The sequence below is a fragment of the Ambystoma mexicanum genome, chromosome 1q, assembly GCF_040938575.1.
Source record: "Ambystoma mexicanum isolate Mex_15411 chromosome 1q, UKY_AmexF1_1, whole genome shotgun sequence".
Lineage (NCBI taxonomy): Eukaryota > Metazoa > Chordata > Amphibia > Caudata > Ambystomatidae > Ambystoma > Ambystoma mexicanum.
The window spans coordinates 24,905,134-24,929,602 of record NC_090922.1 but is presented as its reverse complement, the minus strand read 5'-3'; the positions used below and the strand labels follow the sequence as shown (position 1 = coordinate 24,929,602).

At 46.9% G+C, this 24,469-nt stretch overlaps 1 protein-coding gene across 1 annotated transcript in view; it reads left to right on the top strand.

The window, feature by feature from the left end:
* KCNJ9 (potassium inwardly rectifying channel subfamily J member 9) overlaps positions 1–24,089 on the top strand; it is a 264,497-nt gene extending 240,408 nt beyond the window's left edge. Inside the window, exon 3 of the mRNA XM_069635442.1 lies at positions 20,270–24,089. Coding sequence (XP_069491543.1) covers positions 20,270–20,583 — 314 coding nt within the window. The 3' untranslated portion in view covers positions 20,584–24,089. The remainder of the gene's footprint in view (positions 1–20,269) is intronic.
* The last annotated feature ends 380 nt before the right edge of the window (positions 24,090–24,469 follow it).

Genomic DNA, 24,469 nt, shown 5'->3' with positions numbered 1-24,469 from the left:
CCTTTCAAAATTGTCACCCATTCAGAGCGATTTCCTTCTCAGTGTAAGATCTTCACAAAAGCCTCACTTATGGTTTCACTGGCTATAGTGTTGCTTCCACTATAATGGTGAGCATTGATATATTGCACACCACAGACACGTGTTCCTTTGATTTCTAATGGCAACACTATTTGAAAACTATGTCCCACTTATAATCTCAGTCTGTCTGGATACAGACACCTTCCTGGTAGCTTCTAATCTGCATCCACTATCCATGGTATGGTACGTGTAGCTTTTTCCCTCTGACCAATTGGTCTGCTCTATCCATGCTTAAGCACGTTTGCATTCTGTGAGGCAGCAAATGTGAGATCTCTGTGTATTTTGGGTTAAAGTACCTTTTTACATACAATCCTGAATTAATACTACAGGCTGCATACCTTACCGGATGCTATTGATATAAAGTCTCCTGTATCTATCCTAGAACAGAAATAACCTCTGCGTAGACTGATAAACAAGTAGTATTTGAAGGCCAGTCTGATTAGAGCAAGAATGAAGAGGGTAAGGGGGCTTAAAGGCAGTAAACATCCTTATTTTTAATGCTATGAGGCAGCATATCAACCCATGGGTTGTGATTGCCGCGGGGAGGAGGGGCGGGTCAGATATTCTTGATCACTAAATTCCTTTGGTTTGGTGGAGAGGGCCCCAAAGAAGTCCGTGCCCAGGGCCCCAAAAGTGCCAAAGATGGCCCTGGATGGAGCAGCAGCTGAATCCAGACGAGGGCGCGAAGAAGAGGGGCAACTCCTGTTGCAGAGCACGGGAGCCCCAGTCAGAGAAGATGCACTACACTAGGGATGTAACGGTATTACGGTATACCGTTAAAGATACCGTTAACCACATAATCGAACAATAATAACTGTCACATTGTTTATACCGGTATACCGTTCATACCGTTAAGTGTGCTTTTCAATCTAATTTGGAAAGGCTGCAGTAAGAAAGTGCTGCACAGTCTTGGTCTTGCACTGTTGGATGTGCCGTCTGCCAAGTAGTTTCAGTTGGAGCAGTTTTTAATGCCATTCCATAAACCACACGTGCGTGACACAAAATCAATATGTTAGCAATAGGAAGGATAAATACAGTGCCAAGAAGGAAGAGGGTTTACTTTGGGTTGGTGGCTTTGGGGTTTACATATTTATAATGGATAATGTTTTCTAAACATATGACAATGGGGGATTTCCCTGGTTCTATCATTGAATTTACTTATAATTAGTCTCAGTAGTCTCTGTGGGTATTCCCTGCTGCCATACCAAAGGGTAACATGTCCGTGATTACTGAACACCTTTTCGCCCACAAGTAAACTAAAGGCTGTAACATAAAGAGCGTGCGTGTGCGTGTGTGTATGCGCACAAGCGTATACTACCATCAGCCTTCATTGATCTGTGGCATGCACGTTATCAAGATGGCAACATGTTCATCTTCACCAGTAGCCAGTGGGGGAGCTAAAAACCTAAATGACCACTTATGAAAAGCTATTCAGTTTGCTTTGCCAGTCACAGCAGTGCTCCCCCCTGCTCCCCTCCTCTCCTCTCCACACGTGTGTTTGTGTTTGGTGGAAGCAAGGGGTGGCATTTCAGTGGAAAGTATGTTGAAATGCCCAATTCTGGGTCTGGTTGCCTGGTTTTGTTTGTGATGATAAATCTGACAATTTATGACCTTTTAGAAAATATTTGTGAAGATTAGCTAGCTCCACCTGCTATACCGCGATAACCATGATATACCGTCATTTGGCAAGAAGGTTATTGTACCGTCATAAAACTAATACCGTGACACCCCTACACTACACCCGCCGTAATATGCAGGGATCCCCGGTATAGGTGGAGGCGGGCTGGTGCCGCAGAAGATACAGAGGACTCTAGCTGATAAAGCAGCACTGGGGGGCCGAGCAGGAACCTTCGTCGAGGAGTCAGCGATGGAATGAAGGGGGACAGCGGTGCAGCAGAGGAGATCGAAGGTGGGTCCGGGGCAAGATGCAGTGCATCACTCCTGAAACTGTTCAGTTGCCCAGGCACAACCCATCATTTTGTGTTCTATCACTGAATAGTTTTTTTTTCCTAATCAGAAAGAGCTCTGGATGCGAATATGACATTGACGTTTCAGTCCCTGCTCTTCTGCGTCATTGTGGCCGTAAAACCATAGGCGCTGGTATAAACCATTATGATGGCACGGTTTTTCATTTAAAACAGGTACAGGGTTGACGCTTTGAGGATGTTTCCCTTCATTTCAGTAAATGCTGCCTGGCATTTATCCGACCATTCATGTGGAATTACTTTTTAGTGCTTCTGTTTTTAAAGAGAATGCTTCAATGAATTTTGCATAATATTCAGTCAGGCCCAGAAATGTTTTTGAGGAATGGCACCTTGATAATGGCATCCACGAGAGACATTTCTGGGCCAATTCTTGATGTTGATATGGTGTCTCTGAGGTATTTCGCCTCTAACTGTTCACATTTGCATTTTTCTTTAATTTGAGTCTGGCCACTGCCTTCTTTTTTATGAAAGACTCTGTCTAATGTTGGGCAGTGGACTAAAATATCCTGGAGAATAATCTTGTTGGTTATGTCTCCAAGAAGGTTGCTAATAAGCCTATACAAAACTGCAGCTTCGGAAAAGAGTCTGAACAGCATCCTAGTGCACTGGCCTGTGTGTTCAGGGTTAATTAATGCATTGTAGGCTTTTGACTAGTGAGGAGGCAAACTTGGCAATTTGCACTGCTGAGATACAACTTAGAAACGGTTCTGGCCTTCTGCAGTAACACAAGTAATTCTGTGATGGTAGGAAGGGGATACAAGTCAGTGACTACGTTTCTGTTGAGACTCTTAGATTCACACACAGGTGGAGAACATGGCCATCTTGTTTCTTAGTGAAAGCACCAGGCTGAACCATTCCATAGCCTCAACCAGATCAATGGTGTTGTTGGGTAGGAGTTCTTCATATTTCAGTTTAAGATCATTATGCGCCATGAGTGGCCCTAGGTGCCCCTTGACTTTCAATGGATCTGCATCGTTCCGTAGAATTATTTTCTGCACACATTGCTTGTGGGATGCAGTTGTTTTGAGAAAGGCATTGGAAGGCTGAATAAGAAGGTCTGACACTTGTTGCGTAGTACGTGACTGTGTGAGCATGCGCGAGCCTCGTTTCAGCTCGCGCATAGAGGTTTTTGACTAAAGGAGGTCCCGGTCACCAGTTGCGTCCGGGACCCGTGCCAGCAACACGCGTCCCGTGTATCTCTGATATCTGCTGTGTATGCGTGTGTGTATGCGTGCGGGGGTGTGTGGGGGTCACCACTAACATCTAACACTGGCGACGAGGAGCCGCAACATTGCTCCAGCTGATGTGTTGTTGGAGATAGTGTTTATCTCCCCACACGGTCACGGACCTACGCAGTCGGCCAGCGGCCATCTTGGAAACACGTGGATCACAGCGGTTGCGGCCCTGACGGGTGCTTGTGCACCAGCTGTGATCCAGATTTCTTTAACTCAATTTTTGGATACTCCATGGCCCTTTAAGGGCAAAGGACGGTGGCTATCTACTTTGGAAAAGCAGCAGGCTTCACCTGCTGCATCTGCAGGCACACCCCATCAGTAACCTGTGCCATCTTGTCCTGAACACCTCCCCCATCCAAGAGAAGGTCAGTGGAATACTCTTCTGGGCTGATCCTGCTGCCACACCCCCACCCCTACCACCACCATGGTTGAGGAGGAAGGAGGAGAGGATGGTGCCCCCATGCCAGTCCCACGCAGGATGCACAGCACCTTAGCACCCATGCCTGAATTTGACACTTCAGGCCCACCATCCAAATTGGCACCGAAGTGGCTACTATGGGTGAAAAAACTGGAAATGTTTTTTAGGGCGTCGGGTGAGACTGATGATGATGCAAAGGTGGCCACGATGGTGTACTCAGCTGGCACGGAGGTCCACAGGATTTTTGACTCACTGAACCTTCAGGTGGTTAGCTATGATGCAGTGAAGCAGGTCCTCCAGAACCACTTCCTCCCCATGGCGAATATCCACTTCGACAGATTTGTGATGTGTGCGGAGAAGCAACAAGGGGAAGAATCTTTGGACCAGTTCTGTGCAAGGTTGAGGCACCTCGCAAGCACCTGCAGATGGGTGAATGAGGAGGAGACAGTGCGGAACCAGTTGATACAGGGGTGCAGCTCAGGGAAATTGCGGAGGCAGGTGCTCCGGGAGCCAGGCCTGACGCTGGCGCAAATCCTGGACACTGGGCGAGCACATGAGCTGGCAGAATCGAGGGGCGCAAAGATGGATGGGGCAGCGCATCCAGGGAAGAGCGAGGATTCCTTTGCCATTGGGCGCTCCGCCCCAGGGAGGGCGCGCTAGAATCCCAAAAGGGCGCACAGACCTTCGACACCTGGAAATGTGCAGTCCTGTCTGTACTGTGGGTACGACCTGCCACATGCAGGGGAGTGCCCTGCAAAGACAAGGGTGTGCGGAAGGTGTAGTACACCAGGACACTACGTGAGGGTGTGCTGGGCCATGGCCCCAGTAGCTGCCTCCAGGGGGTCGGCAAGATCAAGCGGGGGTAACCCCAGACGCTTCAGGAGTGTGTCCACGAAAGAGCAAGGCGTACAAGAGTTAGACATTGCTGAGGAAGAAGAGGATGAAGAGGAAATCTTTTTCATCCCACGCATTGCCACTGGTGCGAAGCAGGGCAGGCAACCGACATGCAGAGTGAACATTGGCGATGCGCCCACTCCCGTCTTGATAGACACAGGTGTGTCAGTCTGCGTCCTAGCAGCTGAACACTATGAAGCTGTCCCAGGTCCTCCCAAGTTGGAAGAGTCCAAGGCTCGGATATACTCCTTTGGGGGGGTCACCCCCCCTGCCATTTCAGGGAGTCTTCGTGGCCCAGTGTCACACGGGCGAAACAAGATCAAGGCCAGGTTTTTTGTGACTCAAGTAAGCCCACATTCCCTGCTGAGCTGCGCTGCCTCTGAAGTCCTAGACATTGTACATTTCACCCTGGCAGTGTACCACACAGACATTGATCGCCTGCTACATCGGTTCGAAAGCATCTTTCAGGGCATGGGCAAGCTGAAAGGTGACCCCATTAGGCTCCACATTGATGGGTCTGTGAGGCCGATGGCCCTCATGCACCAAAGAATTCCATTTCACCTGAGGGCGCAGGTGGAAAATGAACTCCAATCCCTCATTGGCTTGGACATCGAGAGGGTGGAAGGCCCAACTCTGTGGGTTTCCCCCATAGTGGTGGCACCAAAGCCCAAACAACCAGGGGCTGTCTGCATCTGTGTGGACATGAGACTGCCGAATGCCGCCATAAAGAGGGAACGCCACCTCACGCCCACGCTGGATGACATAGTGGGTGAGCTGCAGGGGGCAAAAGTCTTCTCCACGCTCCACCCTGAGTCACATTACATAACAACATTTACGACCCACGGAGGGCTATATCAGTTTAAAAGACTAAGCTTTGGTGTCTTGTCAGCGGCGGAAGTCTTCCAGAATGTCATCAGGGGAGCCCTGGCGGGACTGAAAGGTGTCATTAACATGTCAGATGACATTCTGGTCTATGCCCAGTCGGAGTCAGAACATTTGAAGAGGTTGGAACGAGCGTTGGAGAGACTCAAGAGTCTAGGGCTGACACTCCACCAAAAGAAATGCAAGTTCCTCAAGGACAGAATAGAATTATTTGTGGTTGTGTTCCACGCAGGGGGTATGCGCGAGGCAGCCCACTCAGAGTCACCGGCTGAGATAAGAAGCTTTCTTGGCATGGTGAACTATTGCGGGCGGTTCATTCGCAATCTGGCGTCACTGTCGGAACCCTTACGTGCTCTGACAAGGAACAATGTTGCATGGGCGTGGACATCCAAGGAACAAAGGGCGTTCGCCGAGATCAAGAATGCACTGTCGGGCCTGGAAACCATGGCCTACTTCAGCCCGAACAGGGAGTCAGAGATAGTTGTCGATGCCAGCCCAGTCGGGCTGGGGGCAGTGCTAATGCAGGCAGACTCACCTGATAGCCTATGCCTGCAGGGCGCTCACAGAAACCGAGAAAAGGTACTCACAGATTGAACAGGAGGCCCTGGCCATTCTGTGGGGCTGCAAGCACTTTAGGCTGCATATATTAGGGAAACCTGTGGTGGTAATTACTGATCACAAGCCGCTCATTCCAATCATGGCAGGCGTTTCCTCCAAGCCACCTCCACGCATTGAACGGTGGATGCTGTCGCTGATGGAGTATAGTGTCAAACTACAGTACCGCCCGGGGACCCATAACCTGGCAGACTATCTGTCCAGGCATCCAGGGGCCGGGCGCCCCTGTGTCACCGCTGAGGTGGTGGACTGTATTGAGATGATATACAACATTGTGGAGGCGGCCCTGCCAGTGGCCCTGGCGCACCAAGATATTGCAGATGCTTCGAACGGAGATGAGGTTTTCCTGGTCATCAAGGAGGCAATGGGCAGCTGGGAGTGGAGAGAAGTGCTCATAAACATGCCAGACGGGAGGCTTGAGCTCGAAAGGACCTCCAAGCATGTGTAAGGTGCGCAACAAACTGTCGGTAACGGAGGACGGCCTGCTGTTACGAGGCCGTCAGATTGTTATCCCGCGGGCCTTGGTGACCAGGGTGCTGCATCTGGCTCACAATGGCCATCAGGGAGCCGCCAAGACAAAGGCGCGGCTAAGACTAAAGGTGTGGTTCCCTGACCTGGAGCAAAGGGTGGACGAGTTCGTGCGAACATGCATTCCGTGCCAGGCGGCCAGTCCGGCGGAGAGAGGACCACCTATCAGGGCCATGGAGAGGAGTGAGCAACCGTGGTGCACTGTGCAAGCTGACTTTGGCTCCACGTGTCAAGGTTTGTACTTTCTGGCGGTGGTGGACCAATGATCCGGGTACCCAGAGGTGGAGCTGGTAGAGTCTACGGCCAGCGACCACACCATGTTGGCACTGGAGAAGATGTTTGCCACCCACGGGTTCCTGACAGAGCTATGCTCGGACAATGGCCCGCTGTTCCATGGGCAGCAGTTTGCCAGGTACTTATAGGAGAGAGGCATCAAACACCGAAGGGTCACCCCAATCTGGCCAAGAGCGAAGAGAGATACCGAGCGTTCGTTGCGAATGCTTAACAAGATCTTCAGAATCTCGTTGGATGGAGGAGGGGAACTGTGTCAGAACCTTTTTGAATTCCTTTGGGAGAATCGGACAACCCCTCATCAGTCCACCGGGGTTGCGCCGGCCGAGGCGTTATTCAACCGCTGCCCCAGAGGAATGCTGCTGGAGATAGAGAGCCGCCGTCCAGGGGTGATCGACAACAACCGGGTGCGCCTGGAGCATCGGATCAAGAACGAGCGGGAAAGTGTACGCCGGAACCTGCTGGAAAAGACTATCGAAGTAGTGGACACTGTACTGGTCCGAATCAGGCATCCCAAAGGGAAGCTGTCCCTCACGTATGAGGCCCAGCCGCTAGATGTGTCCCATGTCAAGGGATCCATGGTCACGGCAGCCAATGAGAGGGGGACGATCACGAGAAACATATCCTACTTCAGGAGGATTGAGGCAGGCCCAAAGGAAGCCCCACCAGGGGCGCTGCCAGAGGTGCTGGTGGCACCGCCGACAGACGAAGGTCCTCCAGAGGTCTTGGGGACACCGAGACCGCCTCGAGAGGAGGGCCGAAGGTACCCGAGCCAGGAGGGGCGCCAACGCCCGTCGAAGTTCCAAGACTTCATCATGGACCCGGCCTCTTAGGAGGTCGAGAACTGTTCCCGTGCACTTAGGTTTTAAATGTTTATACCTGTTTATTGTTTGGGGGGAAAATGAGGGATGTTGCGCAGTACGCGACCATTTGACCATGCACGAGCCTGTGAATAAAGGAGGTTCCGGTCGCCAGTTACGTCCGAGACCCGTACCAGCAACACGTGTCCCGTGTATCTCTGATGTCTGCCTGCGTATGCGTGTGTGTAAGTGTGCGGTGGGGCTGGGGGTCACCAGTAACATCTAACAACACTGACACCTGCTAGACCCAGAACACTTGTTCCTTTAATCAAGGGCCGAGTATGGTTTTCAATACCTTCAGATCATCCCAGCATAGCACAGCTGGGCCTTTGACTGAAACATAAACCTTCACAGCGGCCGACCTGTCTTCAAACAGTAGGTTGCTGTTTCTGTATCCCAGTCAGTGTTCGAAGTGGGTGGGAACGGTTGAGAGCGGTGCTCCTCTACTTTTTTTAAATTACGTTTTACTGTTCCTATACATTGAATTTAAAAAGAAATTGTTCCAGAATGGTTTCGTTTTAAAATAAAAGTTGGGGAATCAGTTGAAACTTGCTCTTCAGTGCACTGCACTGAACATTCCCATAAACAGGCCAATTTGTTTGGTGGTTTTTATTGGGCGTGGAATGGGGGAGCGGCAATGGGGTTTGTGGGGAGCGGGGCAGGCCAGCAGGGAAGACCGTTCCACTACTTCTTTTCATACACTTCGTCCACTGATCCCAGTAGTTTAATTTGGTAGTCACCATAGGCTCCTGGTGCAATATCAGGTACATGTGTACTTTGCACGTACGTCCAGGAAACAGTGAAAATAACTTGTCCTGGGTAGAATGATGTAGTCAGATCCACAGACCGCAGTTAGTCTTTTTGCCACCCATCAATGTTTTTCCAATTGTTCTCTTGACTCTACTGTGACCAAAGTGTCTAGTACTGCTGCAAATGTGTAATGGGGCATGGAATTGTGCATAGATACAACATGGGCCAACTTGTTCCATTCCTTGCACCCCTTGCCTTTGGCTGGGCATGTTCTGTCAATGGCCAAATGATTTTGACTGCTCCACTGGAAGCATCTGTAATGAAGTGAAGGATTTGACCATTGGGAACTCTGGAGTGGCCCGGCATCACAGCAAGCAGAGGACAATAGGGTGATGTCACCAGGGAGGGAGTGAGTTGATTGACGGTGATTCGGAGCCAATCGGTGGAGGGGAAAGAAGTAAGGGGCTTTTCTCTAATTCTGGCGTTGTGTGGTTTGTTTTTGAACAGGGACCGAATCGAGAGGAAGAGGAACCGTCTTATGAATGGGCGTACTAAGAGCCCTAAGTAAATCCTGTTAAAAGAGTTGATCCGGCACCTGTTGTGCCCATTTCGATGAGGAGGAGGCCCGTTAGCCGAAATCCACAAGTTGAGAAGACACGGGTCGTGTCCTGTTGTAAGGAGAGGGAGCGAGAGGGCAGCTCGCCGCGGCCCCCTCTGTTGTGTGGGAGGAGTTCGGGGAAGAAATCCCGATGACGAGCGGCTGGCCGGGGAGTCCCCGAGAAAAGGCAACGCTACGCGTAAGCAAACAGCTGATGCGCGGCTGATCCAGAGAGTGCCAGACCGAGGAGCCGGAGAGGCAGCCCACGGCGTTGCAGCAGCTGATCGAGGGGAGAAGGGTAATCCGGAAGAGAGTTACCCGAGTGGCCCAAGAACTAGTACGAACGAAAGTGCAGCGGAATGACGGTGAGCCGTTCAGCGTATGGGGAGAGACCCTATTAGGAATTCCCTGAAATCCTGTAAGAAAAAAAAACCCTCACAGAAAAAAATACTGGGGAACGAACAAAGAACCCATATGAGGGCCGAGACTGTGGGGATCGTAGAGATAAGTAGAGCTAAGAAAACCCTTTACTAGGAAAACTCGCCACCGACCACGAAATTCTACGCAGAGTCATTACTCTGAAGAGACTTCTTTTTTCCCCCTTTCTTTATTGCCCTTCATGTTAAAAGTTGACTGAATAAAAGAAATCTGTTGAATTAACCAAACGGCCTCAAGAGTGTTTATCCCGCCCGCTAAGTTGTGACAACCACCCTCTTGCAATTTCCATTCACCTGGGATTGCTGAATCATCTGTGCTGATTTTGATATACAGGTCTGCAGTCAGGGCGAGTCCTGCCATGTCCAGCCGAAGGTTAGAATACCTTGCATAAATGAGTACCAACACAGGTTGGGTAATATTGTATGTATATCTGTTCTATATAAAGAGCTTAAGCATAAGTGCCATATAATAACACATCATTATCATTTGGCCATGGATGTCTGCTTGAATTCACAGTAATTTGGTAATATGGGACTATACACACTGATATTACAATACATATGGCGATCCACACTTGTAGGAAATGTATGACATTGTAGTTATATCATAACCATATTTTTCATAGTGTACTTGGGAACAATGCTATGTGATGCCACTTCCTGTTTTGTCATGGGGTGAAAGGTCGTGTTCCATTGCTTCCGGTGATATCACTTCGGGGCGGGGTCAAATGACATCACTTCCTGTGATGTCATCAGAGATCATGGGTCGTGTGATGTCACTTCCTCTACCCCAGGCATTTTGGTGAAATGACGTCCCTGGGTTGAAGTACGTCTGAAACTGAGACTACCACTGGGCCCATGACATGGGAGGATCCCTTGGTGACTGCAGGTATGTTGGTGGTGGAGTCACACTTTGCATGGTGCTAAGCTCAGAGCTAGCACACCCCACAAGTCACGTAGCACTATCTCAACAGAGAAAGGCCGTTTATAGCACGGGAGCTGGTTGAGAATGCTGCAGAAGAGCCACTTTATGCAACCTAACAGAACTCATTGCGACTTTGAATGCTGCAAAAAGGCCAATACGCATGCTCAGAGTTGGTTGAAGACTTTTATTCAAAAGAGCATACACTCTGTACGTTCAACATTGAGGGAAAGGTCTGAGCGAGTAGAGTCCCACTCATGTGCTTTGTTCTACTCTTCTGTACTTCCGTTCAGCGCCTCAAGTTAGCTGCTGGCATTTCTTGTGGAAAAATGTGAGGTGATTTAAGCTCAGGAACATATGCACTTAAGGGAGAAAATGCTACACCGACTTTATATCAATGGCCCTATACATTCTAGTGGAATAGCAATGCAGCACTTACTAACTCAACATTTAGAACACCTCGTAGGTGTGATGGAACGAGATACCAACATTTGAAGAGATGCTAGAACTGTTATCTTCAATATATTGTTCTGTTCACATAAGTGTACTCTAAAATGCATTCTAGGCATATCAACCTACACATTTTCCTTCTGAAAGTCAATCCATCGGAAGGTGTGGATCAGGACCGATTCTGTGGTCCTCAATTAGTCTGAGGGATTTTGAACATTTCCACAGAAATTAGACCGGAAACAACTTCCTGTACGTCAACATGATGACGACCCATTGGAGGTCAAGTGGCATGTCACTAACGGGCCGTGTACAACAAAGAAAATTCCTTGATGTGAATATGAAACATGATTGAAAAATTGACCATCCAAAGAAGAATGTTTGCTGTTAACTAGTCCCTTCGTACAGGAAGTTGTTTACGGCGTAATTTCTGTGGACATATTCATTATCCCTAACTAGGATCAACAAAGGAGGGGTAAATGTATACAAAATTCGACTGCAAGTGGTCTCAAAACCTAGGATTTTGAACATTCCGGTTAGAGATAATCACATGCGTGCACAGGCAGTCCCCATGCTCCTGTTCGATTGTCCCCCACATTCTTAAATTTCACTATGATCACTGCACTAATGTGCAGGAATTGTAAGCATTCAGAGCACACCTTCTGCACCTCAGCGAACAGACAACTGCCTTCCAATCAGCCGGTATTGAGAGCCGCGAGGAGGCTGCTGCCGGTGCCCGTGCTTCCTGGAGGAGGCGGGGCCCGCACGAGCCACGTGACACAGCACGTGACTTGGACCCAGCATAAAGCTCCGGCCCATCCACCCTCGCGGCGTTAAGCCCGGTAGGAGACAAGCCCGTCTGCTGTTAGGTAGCTGTTTGGTAGAGCTGTGCGTCCGAGGGGCGAGCCAGCCTACTACAGCCCGCTGCAGACGAGGAGTCGCAGCCGAATGGAACCCGAGGTACGCCCCCAAGAAACCACTCTAGATCTGAAGGCCCTGAGAAGGGACATATCAATCCGAAAAGACAGGCTGCAGTGGAAAACGCCCAAACACGGACGTGGAGAGGAGAGTAGCCCAGGTAGGATAAGGAGCAAGTCATACTCGGCAGGATCAACTCAGAGCATGCCAGACACACCATCGATCCTGGAGCTCCTAGCGCCCAATGGCCAGGGGAAAGCCATTGCTATATGCGAAAGTGGCCCTGTGGTGACTTGGGGTCAAGACAAGCCAGCTACACCTCCAGCAATACAGGATTATATCGAAGCACCATCGGTGTTCCAGCCGGTCCCCGGCCTTAGGAGTATTCTAGAAGCGGAGAGGCGAGGGGAATTCCAACAAGAGGAACAACAACCGAGAGAAAGGGACCACCCAGTGGAGCTAGACAAATCGCCCCCCCACATCCATTTCTCCCGCCCCCCCCAGGGGACAGGAGAAAACAATATGGTCAGGTCGCCCCAAATAGAGAACGAGAAGCAGCATATCTTAAGGGGAGCAGGTCCTGAAGGGGGAACTTGGAGAAAGAGGGAAGAACTACCCGTAAAGGAAAACAGAGACAACAAATGCCCCACGGCACAGGCCCTCCCACAGGGTCTAGTCCCCATTTTTGAAACACGGAAAAGCGCTGCGCCCAATTGTACTATACCAAATGGAGGCACACGTGGAGGGAAAGTAAACACGGAATCAGTTAAAATAAATGAAATAATGACTATCAGCGAGCAAAGCGAAACTTCCCCACAATGCTCGACATCTGAAGCCAGCAGGAGCCGTAAGGGAGAAGTGGACAAGTCGGGATCCAGGAGTACATTAAATATGGACCATCAGGACCAGTTACCTAATTTATCCAAAATCAAGGTCATGCTACACGAGATACACGACGATGGGAAGACCTTGCCCCAAGACGAGAGCATCATTCGACCCAACTCCGCAAGTAGGGTTAGGGTCATTAAAGAAAGAGACGCAGGCATAGATTTCGGGAGCGAGTCGGAAGTCGAAGGACAGGTTACCGACCCGGAAAATCAAACGGAGGGAGATCTCGACGACTCCAACAAAGAAACCGACGGAGAACAATTGAAAACAGGAGTAGGAGGCACAAAGAAAAAGAGAACTAAAACTACGTCTCTGATCACAACGAGACCACAAGAATCAAAGAAGAGAGTAACCATGAGACCTAGAAATGCAACGGGATTGGGGGAACAAAAACCTACTAACGGCAACAAAGGAGGCCGCACTTTAAAAAGGCGGCCCATCCCACTGACATCTTGCCCGCTAAGAGCCTTCTTCACTCGTCAAAATAAAAGAAAACAAAGTGTCGATACAGAAATATCAGATGCAGAGATGCTGGAATTAGTAACCGACCCACAACCGACTCAAAAACATAGGAGAACGGAGCCGGGGCTAGAACCTAAAGATACCTCACTCGCCACGGACGGGAACTCCCTAGAAATACACAATGAGCCTACAAAAGGACAACAATCTAGTGAGGAGCTTGTGATAATGGTAGATGACAAAGAAGATGAAAAACAACAGAGAGCAGGGCTAAAGAGCCCAGCGAGTCAAACCCATCAATCAATAAAAAGCAAGGAGGACCGCCGGGCCTGGACCAAACCTCATCTTAACAATGGACAACAACAACCTATATCGAAACCAAAAGTGGTGCATCCCATTCTAAACACAGTTAACGAGGGGAGGGATAGTGATTCGCCCAGAATGGGTAGGAACTCCGATGGAGCCCAAGGAGAGACAGAAAAAAGTGTCAACTTTGAGGCGGTAGCCCAACTGAGAAGATCAGAGAGAATTCCAACCTCACCAAAAAAGAGAAGACTCAGTGAGATTGCAGTTGCACTACAGAACGAATCCCCCAACAAAAAACCAGAAATGATTGCTATCATGTCAGCCATGACTATCGTGTTAGCACCGTTTTGTAAATTATATGAGTCAATTAAGGGGAATGTACAGGACAATTCGGCGATTCTAGCAAACACCATGGATAAGCTGACAAAGCTAGAAGCAATTCTCCTAGCGACTGAGGAAAAAAAACACAATCTACACAACCAGTGGATAACGAAAATAGATACAATTGGAAAAAAAGTGGAATCCATCTCTAGCCAATTGGGAAAACCACCTCAGACGCCAGCCGGACTGGGAATTCGGCAGGACCAACCAACCCAGAAGTCAATCTGGGAAAAAAAAATAGAGAGTCTGGAAGCAAAGATCGAGCAGATGGAGAATTGGAACAAAGAGATGCAAAAAACAGTCACAAGGGAAGAGGTGGCTCCAAAACCACAGAGAAAAGAAAACATCGTGCTGGTTTTGAACCAAGGGAATAAGGAGGACCCACAACGGTCCAAGACGCATATGCCTATGAACTCATTGAGGAAACATCCTGAAAGTAATGCCGACACAAAGAAATCTGCAAATAGGGCATCGGTTCTACCTGCGAGAACTGAGAAAGAGGAGGATCCCAAACATAAAAATGAACCCCTCAACGTCACTCAGGTGAATTCCCCAAAAACAGTAGAGGAGTTCCTAGAATCTACGGATCTAATGAATATCTCTACATACTCGGAAAAGGAGGTGCCAGAGTCCCCGGAAAAAAGTTTGGAAGACCAAGCCAAAAGGGTCGAACTAGGAAGCGAGGAACTTGTGGTCGCAAAACCCAACAGAAAAAAAGAAGGGCATACCAAACCCGAGGACAATAAAAAAAAAATGTTAAATGTGGGGTCTGCACAAGGAGTTGACAAGGCTCCCAATCAGAGAGACACAGTTAGAGGGACGCGGCCTACCACCCCAGTGGCTAGAGTTAAGAAGGACAGGCAAAAAAGCCCACCTAAAGATGGCCGAAATGAAGACGAGCGAAAACATGGAAGAGAAGGCAGAAAAGACACAAGAGTATATAAATTGGAACAATTAGTGTCTGGCAAAAATTCAGTAATTCTGAATAGACCAACAGTCCTGCAACTCACAAAAAAGGTGCAAACCCTGAAGCATATCACAACAAGAGACTTGGTGCTTGTGGAACCGTACCACAGGGAGGACAAGGCAAAAACGTACCTCCACATGAAAGAATCAGCAAGCAAATATATGGATGATAAGGTATACGAAGAACTGGCGCAGATGGGCCTTCGTTTAACGGAAATAAAGACGAGGAGACCCAACCAAGAGAGGGTAGATGTGAAAGCTGAGACCGATAAACCTCGCCACCATTACATATCAAGAACTGAAGAACTTTACCGAGACCAGCGTTATCCTAAGGTACATCAAAAACAAGATCGTCGCATAGGGCCCTATCAAGATAGGGAACCAAAGTTCTCCTCTAATATAGTGGAGAGCGACAGTAGAAGGGCACCTCGTCACCCCAGCACCAAAGAAAAACAGGAGCAGACTTGGCAGAGGGAAAGACGACATGGAGACAGAAAGAATACAAGAGAAGAATTCGGCAACCATGAGCGAGAACAAAGAGAGGACAGGAAAAAGATCCCGACAACCCCAAGGGAAAAAACGGACCAATACAAACAACAATCAATGGGTCCATGGAAATGGATAACATCAACGTGGAATAAAAACAAATCGAAATAGCAACGAGGGGGGGTAGTTTGCAGCAACGATATCGGCATGGAGGGACAAAGCGAACACCCCAGCAAGGAAACGATCTCCCTCGGATCCTGGAACACAAGAGGCCACATGCATCTCACCATTCAAGGCGACGTCGACTTAAGCCAATTTGACATCATCTGCCTCCAGGAAACCTGGCTGAGGAAAGAACCATCTTTAGATGGATTCTCAGTAATGATTGCTCCAGCTGTAAAAGGCCTGTGGGGTAGACCATCATCGGGACTCCTTACGGCCATCAAATCTGGCACCGGCTTAACAGATCCCACATTATGGAAACAATCCTATGAGACGTTGATAATCCTGATCTCTAAAAGCGATAAGAAGGGAAAAGCTCGTAAACCCACTGAAAAGAGGGTGGCAATTCTGAATTGCTACTGGAACCCCCAGCGGTCATCAATCAAAGCCTTCTGCGATAAGATGAGTGGGCTAATTGATCAACTCTATGCAGAATTCGAAAATATCGAACTTATTATCTGCGGGGATTTCAATGCCAAGGTTTCTGAACCACAAAAAGATCTCGAAGATTCTACTGTCCTGGAGGGAATTGAGGACCCCGCAACCAAAAGAGGGAAGGCATGGAAGAAAATCTTATCCCCACGAAACATCCAAAACGCCGCAGCCCTATTTCCAAACCAAATTAACATACCAACGTGGGAGCGAAAGAATTCAAAAGCAACCCTGGATTACATCTTTTTATCAAACGGGCTCATAGACGAATTGGTAAGCTACAATGTTCTACAAACTATCAATAGTGACCACAATCTCTTGAAATGTGAGTGGCACACGTCCAGGGTAACACCTATCGGGTACGAGTGGCAGATGGAAACCAACCTCCAACAGACCCGACTCCGCCTGAAGGACCAAGACATTGAGAAAATCAAATTAGGTTGGGAACTGAAAGGCGGGGATGAATCGTCGAGGAGCCCAAATCCACGCCCCAACTACTTGCCCCTGCTACTGGCCTTCCAAGTAAAGGGAATGAATAACAAAGAGAAAAAAATACATACGCCCCACACATACGATAAGGAGCTGGTGAACAAAAGAAAACTGGTTCGCCGAGCACGAAGATTAGCGAAAAAAACCAGTACGAAGGAAGACTGGGAGAACTGGAGCAGTGAGCAAAAAAAATATAAAAATTGGCTCAGACAACATAAAGCGCTCCAATATCAAAGAGATGCAGAGGAGATGTTGGCAAAACTATCCGCGAAAAAACAAAGCGAATTTTGGGCACTGATAAAAGACGACAAGCGCATGCCCACAGCCACCATGCTAAATGCGGTAGCCGAAGAAAGATGGGTCGATTACTTCACGACTGAATTTGACGAAGTGCCAGGAAATAAGGAAGAAACGACTTCCACCCAGGAAACCCTGTGGGTTGATCTATCCGAGATCCAAGACATTGAAACCGCAATACGAAAGTTGAAAACCTCCAGAGCCCCAGGCCCGGACGGGCTGACCAATGCAGACTTAAAATCAGCTCCAGCGGAATGGGCGGAGTGGATCGGAAAGATATTCGCACTATGCGCCAGAACAAAGATGGTACCAGACTCCTGGTTAAAGGCAGTCATAGTTCCTATCTATAAGAAGGGCCCCAGACAAGAACCAGCAAGCTATAGGCCCATAGCTTTGCTAGACATCTTGGGCAAATTATTTGCCACTCGCCTCTTGGATCACTTTCAAGTCTGGGAGAAAATTAGTCCGGCACGAGATCACCTCCAAACCGGATTCCAAAAAAAGGGTTCAACAACAATCAACCTCATGGTGCTGAATATTCTGAAAGCAAGAGTCAAAGAAGGAGCACCGAAGATCTTTTTGGCTTTCGTCGACCTCTCCAAAGCCTTCGACATGATCGACCGCAATATCCTGTGGACAAAGTTACAAGGGTGGCAATGTCCGGGATCCATTTTGGAACCAATAATGGCCCTCAACAAGGACACCACTATGAGAGTAAAACTAAACCATCAAGGTGCACTGTCAGGAGAAATTCAGGTGAAAAGAGGAGTTAAACAAGGATGTCCGCTGGCTCCAGCCTTGTTTAAAGCCTTTCTAGGCGATTACAAAGACACTGAAGCAAAAATGCGTGCCTTTCCCCCCAAGATCGGGAAAATGGAAATTCCGCGTCTATTATACGCAGACGACGTCATCCTGATCGACCAGACTAAAGTGGGCCTTCAAAGGAAACTACGTAACCTCGAAACCTACATCGAGAAAAACCACCTGGCGATCAACAAGACCAAGACTAAAATCATGGTAATGGAGAAAGCAACTAGCAAACGAACTGCTAACTTAAACTTTTACCTGGACAACACAAAAATTGAAATCGTCAATTCTTTCAAATACTTGGGGATAGTGTTGGACAATTCCAAAATGGAAAACAGCCTTCTAAATCAGATATGGGAGAAAGCAAAATGTCTTACAGCCCAAACCAGAGCCATTGACCGGAAATTCTGTAAATTCTCTTTGCTTCCAGCGATTACATTCTACAAAGCCAAAGTGGTGCCGGCACTAATATATGGAACCGAGACCTCCCTCTACCTCCCTCGCAATACCTGGACCAGGCTGGAAGGGCACATATGGAAGGCCGTTTTGGGTCTTCCCAAATCTACCTCCATGCCAGCCATTAGGAGAGAACTAGGGCTATACTCCCTCGCCTCAATGGTAGACAAAAGTGCATTGCGCCTATATAGAAACATCATCCTGGACGAGGCTTTGCCAATCATGGCAGCGATGGCTGAGGAAATCGAATCGGGGAAGTGCATGGCCTTGAATCACTGGGTAAAAAGGAGAAAGGAAGATCTGACAAAGATCGCATGCTCGGAGATAGAGCTAAAAGAAAACCCAGACAGAATTAAAAAGAAGGTGGAGGATCTGGACTGGATAACAACCATCGAAAAAGCAACCGGTAACAAATTACTAGCCCACCTCCCCCCGACCTTCAATAAGGCAAAAGTCCCACTCCAGTACTGCATGAAGTTCCCGGAAAAACGGCTCAGGACGACGATCATGAGGGCAAGGTTTAACCTTCTACCCACCAGGGAGATTATAACCATCAGAGGAGACGGAAACGAGAAAAAGTGCAGATTATGCAAAAAAAGCGAGGCGACCGAATCCTTGAAACATCTGGTGATGGAATGCACTAGCATGGAAACACAGAGAAACCAGTACCTCCCCTCGTTAGAGGACAACCTATGGATCTTCGATACGAATGAGCTATGGAATAGATTGATCTCCGGGGAAAACAACAAGTGGTCACAAGCCCTAGCAAAACTAATTGAAATGGCGTTTGACCAGATCAGACATTCTGACAGTAATAAGGAGCAAAGCAATTAACCCATTTCTAGCTACTGGAGACCTGGGGGAGGTTCTGTAGAAACCCATAGAAACCTGTGACATCAATTTGACATGGTGAAGGATGAAAGTGTGCACCATCGTCGAGGACCCTCCGCTATTTTTGACAAAACTCAGTTTTTACCGAGTAATAGTTCAAAAAGAAAAAAAAAAATAATGTGCACAGAGCATTGATCAGTAATGGTGGTGACCTTGAGCTAACATTGGGCCACCATTATACAGGATCCCTACTGGTTAAGCTTTCCTTTTGCACACAAAAGGGTAGGTGTAATCCATAGGCATCCCAGCATCTCTGCCTGCTTCAAACTGTAATGCTGCCAGAGATGCTGTCAGTTTCCATACATGTACCATGGTCAACCACAAAGTCGATATACCACTGCCCCGTTCAATGTAGGGAAGTTTGATCAAAATGGCCCTTCATGTAAACACATATCAATTCAATAGGTGTGTGCAGAATTAATAACATAGTGCTACATACTGGCAAAGACGCATAGACAGCATATGAGATTAGCTAATGAAAGTTCAGGAAACGATTCTACGAATCACTTTGATCAACTGGAGGAGAACCATCTCCGGTTCCGGAAGCACCTCAAGACCTTCCTCTTTTCTTCTGCCTTCACTCCCCCTATCCCCTGCTGATATGTTCTCTCTTGGCACTGTGCACTTGGCCACCCTCTGTCCTCCAGGCCCAGGTGCCTGCTCATCCTACCACCCTCCCGCACTGCCTCGGGCCACCCCTTGCATTGGGGTCTGTATCTGTACCCATACAGCCCCCCCTTTTCTTCCTGCACTTATCAGACCTACCCTGTCTGCTGCCTTAAACCTAGCACTTGCAAATTGCTGGCTGCACTGCCACTGTTTGTTGCCTTTATTGTTTATTTATTGTCATTTATCTGTTTCTCCTCTGCTTGGCACTTTCCACTTCTCCCCCCCTTCCATGCACTTTCCCCTCCCCCTCTCCCATGCACTTGCGCATACTCAATGTCACTGGGCCTAGTTAGATCTCTGTTTTGTTCTCCCCTGTTCCCCTCCCTTGCCTTGTTGCACTCTGAAACACTTGTGTACGAGCGCAATAGAAATAAAATATCAATATCAAATATCCAACTCATTACACTCGCGAATCACGATTACCTCTCAATTTTAGTTTTTTTCAATGTAAGTGAACATCGTTGCTCAGAGCTGCGCAAAAGGTTTCAAATATGGTCACAAGTGCTCCTTAAACTGGGCAATAGAAATTGAAATCATGTATCTTACCTTGCAAAGATGTCACTGATGCCTTAGATGTGTTCTCCCATTCAGGGTAAATTGTTTGAATGTTCTCACAATATAACTCTGTGTAACTGTGTCTCTTTTGCTGGTTCTTTCTCTAGGAATGACCTGCCAAGCCCGGAGTTCCTACCTTACTGATGAGGTGCTTTGGGGACATCGCTTCATGTCAGTTCTTAGTCTTGAGGATGGTTTTTACGAAGTTGACTACAACACCTTCCACCAAACATTTGAGGTGCCTACGCCCACTTGCAGCGCTAGAGATATAGCAGAAGCAGCTGCCCGCATGGACGCTCATTTGTACTGGTCTATTCCAAGTCACTTGGACGAAACAATGGCAGAAGCCACAGAAAAAGAAGACGTGGACAAAGAGCGAAATGGCAGTCTAACTAATCCAGAAAATGAGTCCAAGTTATAATATAGTGGTGCGCACATGAGTTAAAGGAATATTAGCCCATATATGAAAGCAGGCCGTACAAACTAGACTTATAAGGTCCAGCATAAGTGGAAGGATTGTGTCAGTGCATGCACACACACACACACACACACACACATGCAAGCACACACACATGCAAGCACACACATACACACACGCAGTGACGTTACTGACAGATGACTGATTTGCCAAATAGAAAATAGAGTCGTAAAATGAAGAATTGATGTGTTAGGAAAGCCATAGGATGGTTACTGATTCAATGAGTTAATTATTTGTTACACACTTGCACTCAGAAGATTTAGGATTATTGTGGATGAAGAACAACTGGAAATACATTATACCCTATAGAAGCCATTACCAATATATATGATTGTTTTGCTCTTTCCACAATTTCATGGAGATTGCCTGGAGTGATTCTATTCCAGGCTCTGCCATGCTTTAACAAGAATCATTTTGCCATGGAAATTAATTTTTATTGTGGATGAATTGATAAATAACTGATAATTGCCTCCACGGATAAATCTGGTGATGGAAGAAGGACTGGGATTGTGGTCAGCATGGAAATCTTATAAAATGTTTGTTCACGATAAGACATATGAATGTCTTAACGTCCAAATGGCCTGCAAATAAATATCACCAAGACCAAGGTTATGAGTTGTGCCAGTAGGATTAAGGCTAGGAAGTCATTCCCTTCGGCATTGGAAAATGATATGCTGGAGCTGGCCCTTACTTTCAAGTACCTTGGCGTACATCTGCAGCCTTCTCCGTCTTTGGCTCATCTGGAAGAGGTATAGTATTGAAATCTTGGACCAAGTGGTTGGCTATCAGGTGGGCCATTCTAGATAATGGGGGAGCATCCATTGGGGCACTTGTGACTGCATATAGGGTGTCCATTATACCCACCATTATGTATGCTCTCGGGGCCTTTCCATTTAAGGCTCTCTCATGGCTCCCGACCATGGAGGCTAAGATTCTCCAGTCCATTTTGAACTTTCCTAGTTGCGTCCCGGTGGAGGCTGTAAGACTTGAATTGGGCCTCCACTCACTTCTGTCCGTCTGGAAAATCGCAGCCTGTAAGTAATGGCCAGAGATTAAATATAATTGGAATGCCATGCCTTCTCTGCTTTTTTCCACTGTGGAACACTCCGCTTGCTGGCAAAAAGCATATGGTTTAGTGGAGTGGAGACCACGATGGGCCTGCATTGTCAGTTACTGACCTACATTGCCATAATAAGAATGCTATTCCCATATTCTTGAGCAAACTTAGTACCAAATCTTGCATATCTGAACGGATCTCATCTCTCGGTAGACTGGCGGAGACACGCAAGTATGCTATCTATGCTCAACAGGGTTTATTTGGAGACACCCTGTGGAAATATCTGGCGTCGTTCCGATTCCCGGCACTCACTAGATTTATACTTTATCTACGCTTTGATTTATTGCCGGTATTTGCTTGGACGGGGATCCCTAGAGATGCCCGCCTTTGTCAACTGTGCCACGCCCAAGTGGAAATGGACCACCACATGTTGACCAATTGTGGGGCTTTGTATGCTTTATATTTAAGGGGCTATGCCAAATTTGTTAACTTTGAATCCAATCAGTTTTGGAGCATGCTATACTCCACTGAATCTCATGTTATTTCTGCCTTGGCCTTCCATGTGTGGCTTAAAATCAACAAAGAACATAACATTTTTAAGCAATCTTTTTAGATAATTTTCTCTGAATGATCTATCCATCTAATGTAATGTTTTAAGTTATGTATAATATATGAATTTATATCATGAAGTAAGGTTTTATGTATAGGTAGCACATGTTACTTGCACAAAGAACCTATGGTTGATGTATTTTATTGGTTCTATTCCTTTTTTATTATTACTATAGGGCCACGTCAAAGGCTTGGTATGTAGATGTTTTACATGGTGGCATTTTACATGGTGTGAAAAGACTAATTCTGTCTTCAATGCACATAAATAAACTAAACAAATATATATATCTGCACAAAGTAAAACCCAAATGTTAGAGCGAATGAATTTTGGAAAAATGGGACCTATAAATGAATATATTGCCGCTCTCACTTTGAAGACCCAAAGTAACACTGGTTTGCCAAATTGAGATCAATCTAAAAGCACACAAAAATGATGGACTCAATACCTGCAGTTAGGGGTGAGAAAAATGACCAACTGCAAAACAAAATGGGAGAATTTCGACTCCATTTCCGTTTTGCTGGCAGGTTGTTTGTTTTACCTGTTTCGGCGCTTTTGAGGTGAAAATTGTCTTTTTTCAGACATGTAGTTTCTTGGCACCTAAAAACTCAACTGTTATTGAAAAAATAATTTCAGGTGGTAAAACAACAAAAATTCCATACATTCCCCAAGAAATCTGCTTTTCTCAGTCCAATCCATTTGGCGGCCCATGAAAAATAAATTATGGAGAACAAAATAAAATGTCTGGTGGCAAAAAGACTGAAATGGCCAATTTAGCTCCACGGATGAAATTGCAATTTTTCCACAGAACGAATGTTAGTTGTTTCGGCCACACCTACCTAACGGGTAATTGGCTCTGAAGGAGCAATCGAACAATTATTCTACTACAATATGTGTACAGATAAAAGAGCAATGGTTTACTACATTCATACCAAATAGAAATATGGACATATGATTAAATGGCATGTATGACTTGTGACCTATTCGAACAGTAACGATATGACTAAAATATATCCTTTGTAGAAAACATGGATGATACTAAGTTGGGTTAATGCAGAACTGGACATGAATGTACTGTACACCATGTTCTAACGGCACCTATATACTCAGGCATAAGAAAAGTAGGTGGGAAGGGGTTAATGAACATGGAAAAACTGGAAAAGGAGTTCCTTTTCCCCAAGATATAAAGTATTCTTTTATGTCAGATGCTGAGCATCCATACTCGTATTTTTACACAGATGTTCACTCGTACAGATTTTCCAACACAATATATCATATTGCACAACATTGATTTTTGATTATTTAATAGTGAAATATTATGAAGCATAGTCCTTGATAATTGGTTGATAAATGTGAAAAGGGTAAGTACAAAAGTGCAATGTTTTACACAGAGACATAGCTTCTTTCTCTTATTAGTAGAGCAGTTTGTTTTAATAAAGTAACAAGCTGGATGTGCTGGTTTAGAAATACCAGGACCTATGCGGATGGCTTCTATGGAAACACGTGGCGTTGGGGGATGTCTAGTTAAAGGTGATTGCTAGATGAATGCAAGGATAAGTAGATGGAGGATGGTTGAATGAATGCATAAAAGTAGGCAAACAGCAGTCGAAGCTTCCTACTTTTTGTTATTCGCAAATACACTGGCACACAACTAAAACACATTGCTTGCCTCCTGTAGTGCTGTGAAAGGAGAACACACTGAGTTTTATATGAAGGAAAATGGTTTAGTCTGGAAACTTTTTCAGGATAAAATTTCTGTAAATAAATAAACCAAATATTTAAGAACTGTGGTCTGTGAATTAATGTAAGCACGTCTGAAATACTTCTGTGCGCCCTATGCTGGGAATTTATGGTGACACCGGACAGGAGCAAATCCCAGGTACCTCGCCATTTACACGGACATTTCCAAAATCAGGACCACTCACTCCAGAAAGCAGAAGCAGGTGAGTGAATGCACAAGAGACTGTCTGAGGTTGTGTATTCAGTGTGCCAATACACTTGTTTGGTGTCACTCGTTCCCCTGGTGGGCAGCTCATTCACACAGGGGGCACTGTCAGTTGTTGTCTCCCACGAGTGCCACTCAGCGTGCACAATTCTGGGTTTACACAATCACTCAGTCTTCAAGTAACATTAGCACCCTGCGAGGCGCCCGAAGCCAATGAAAA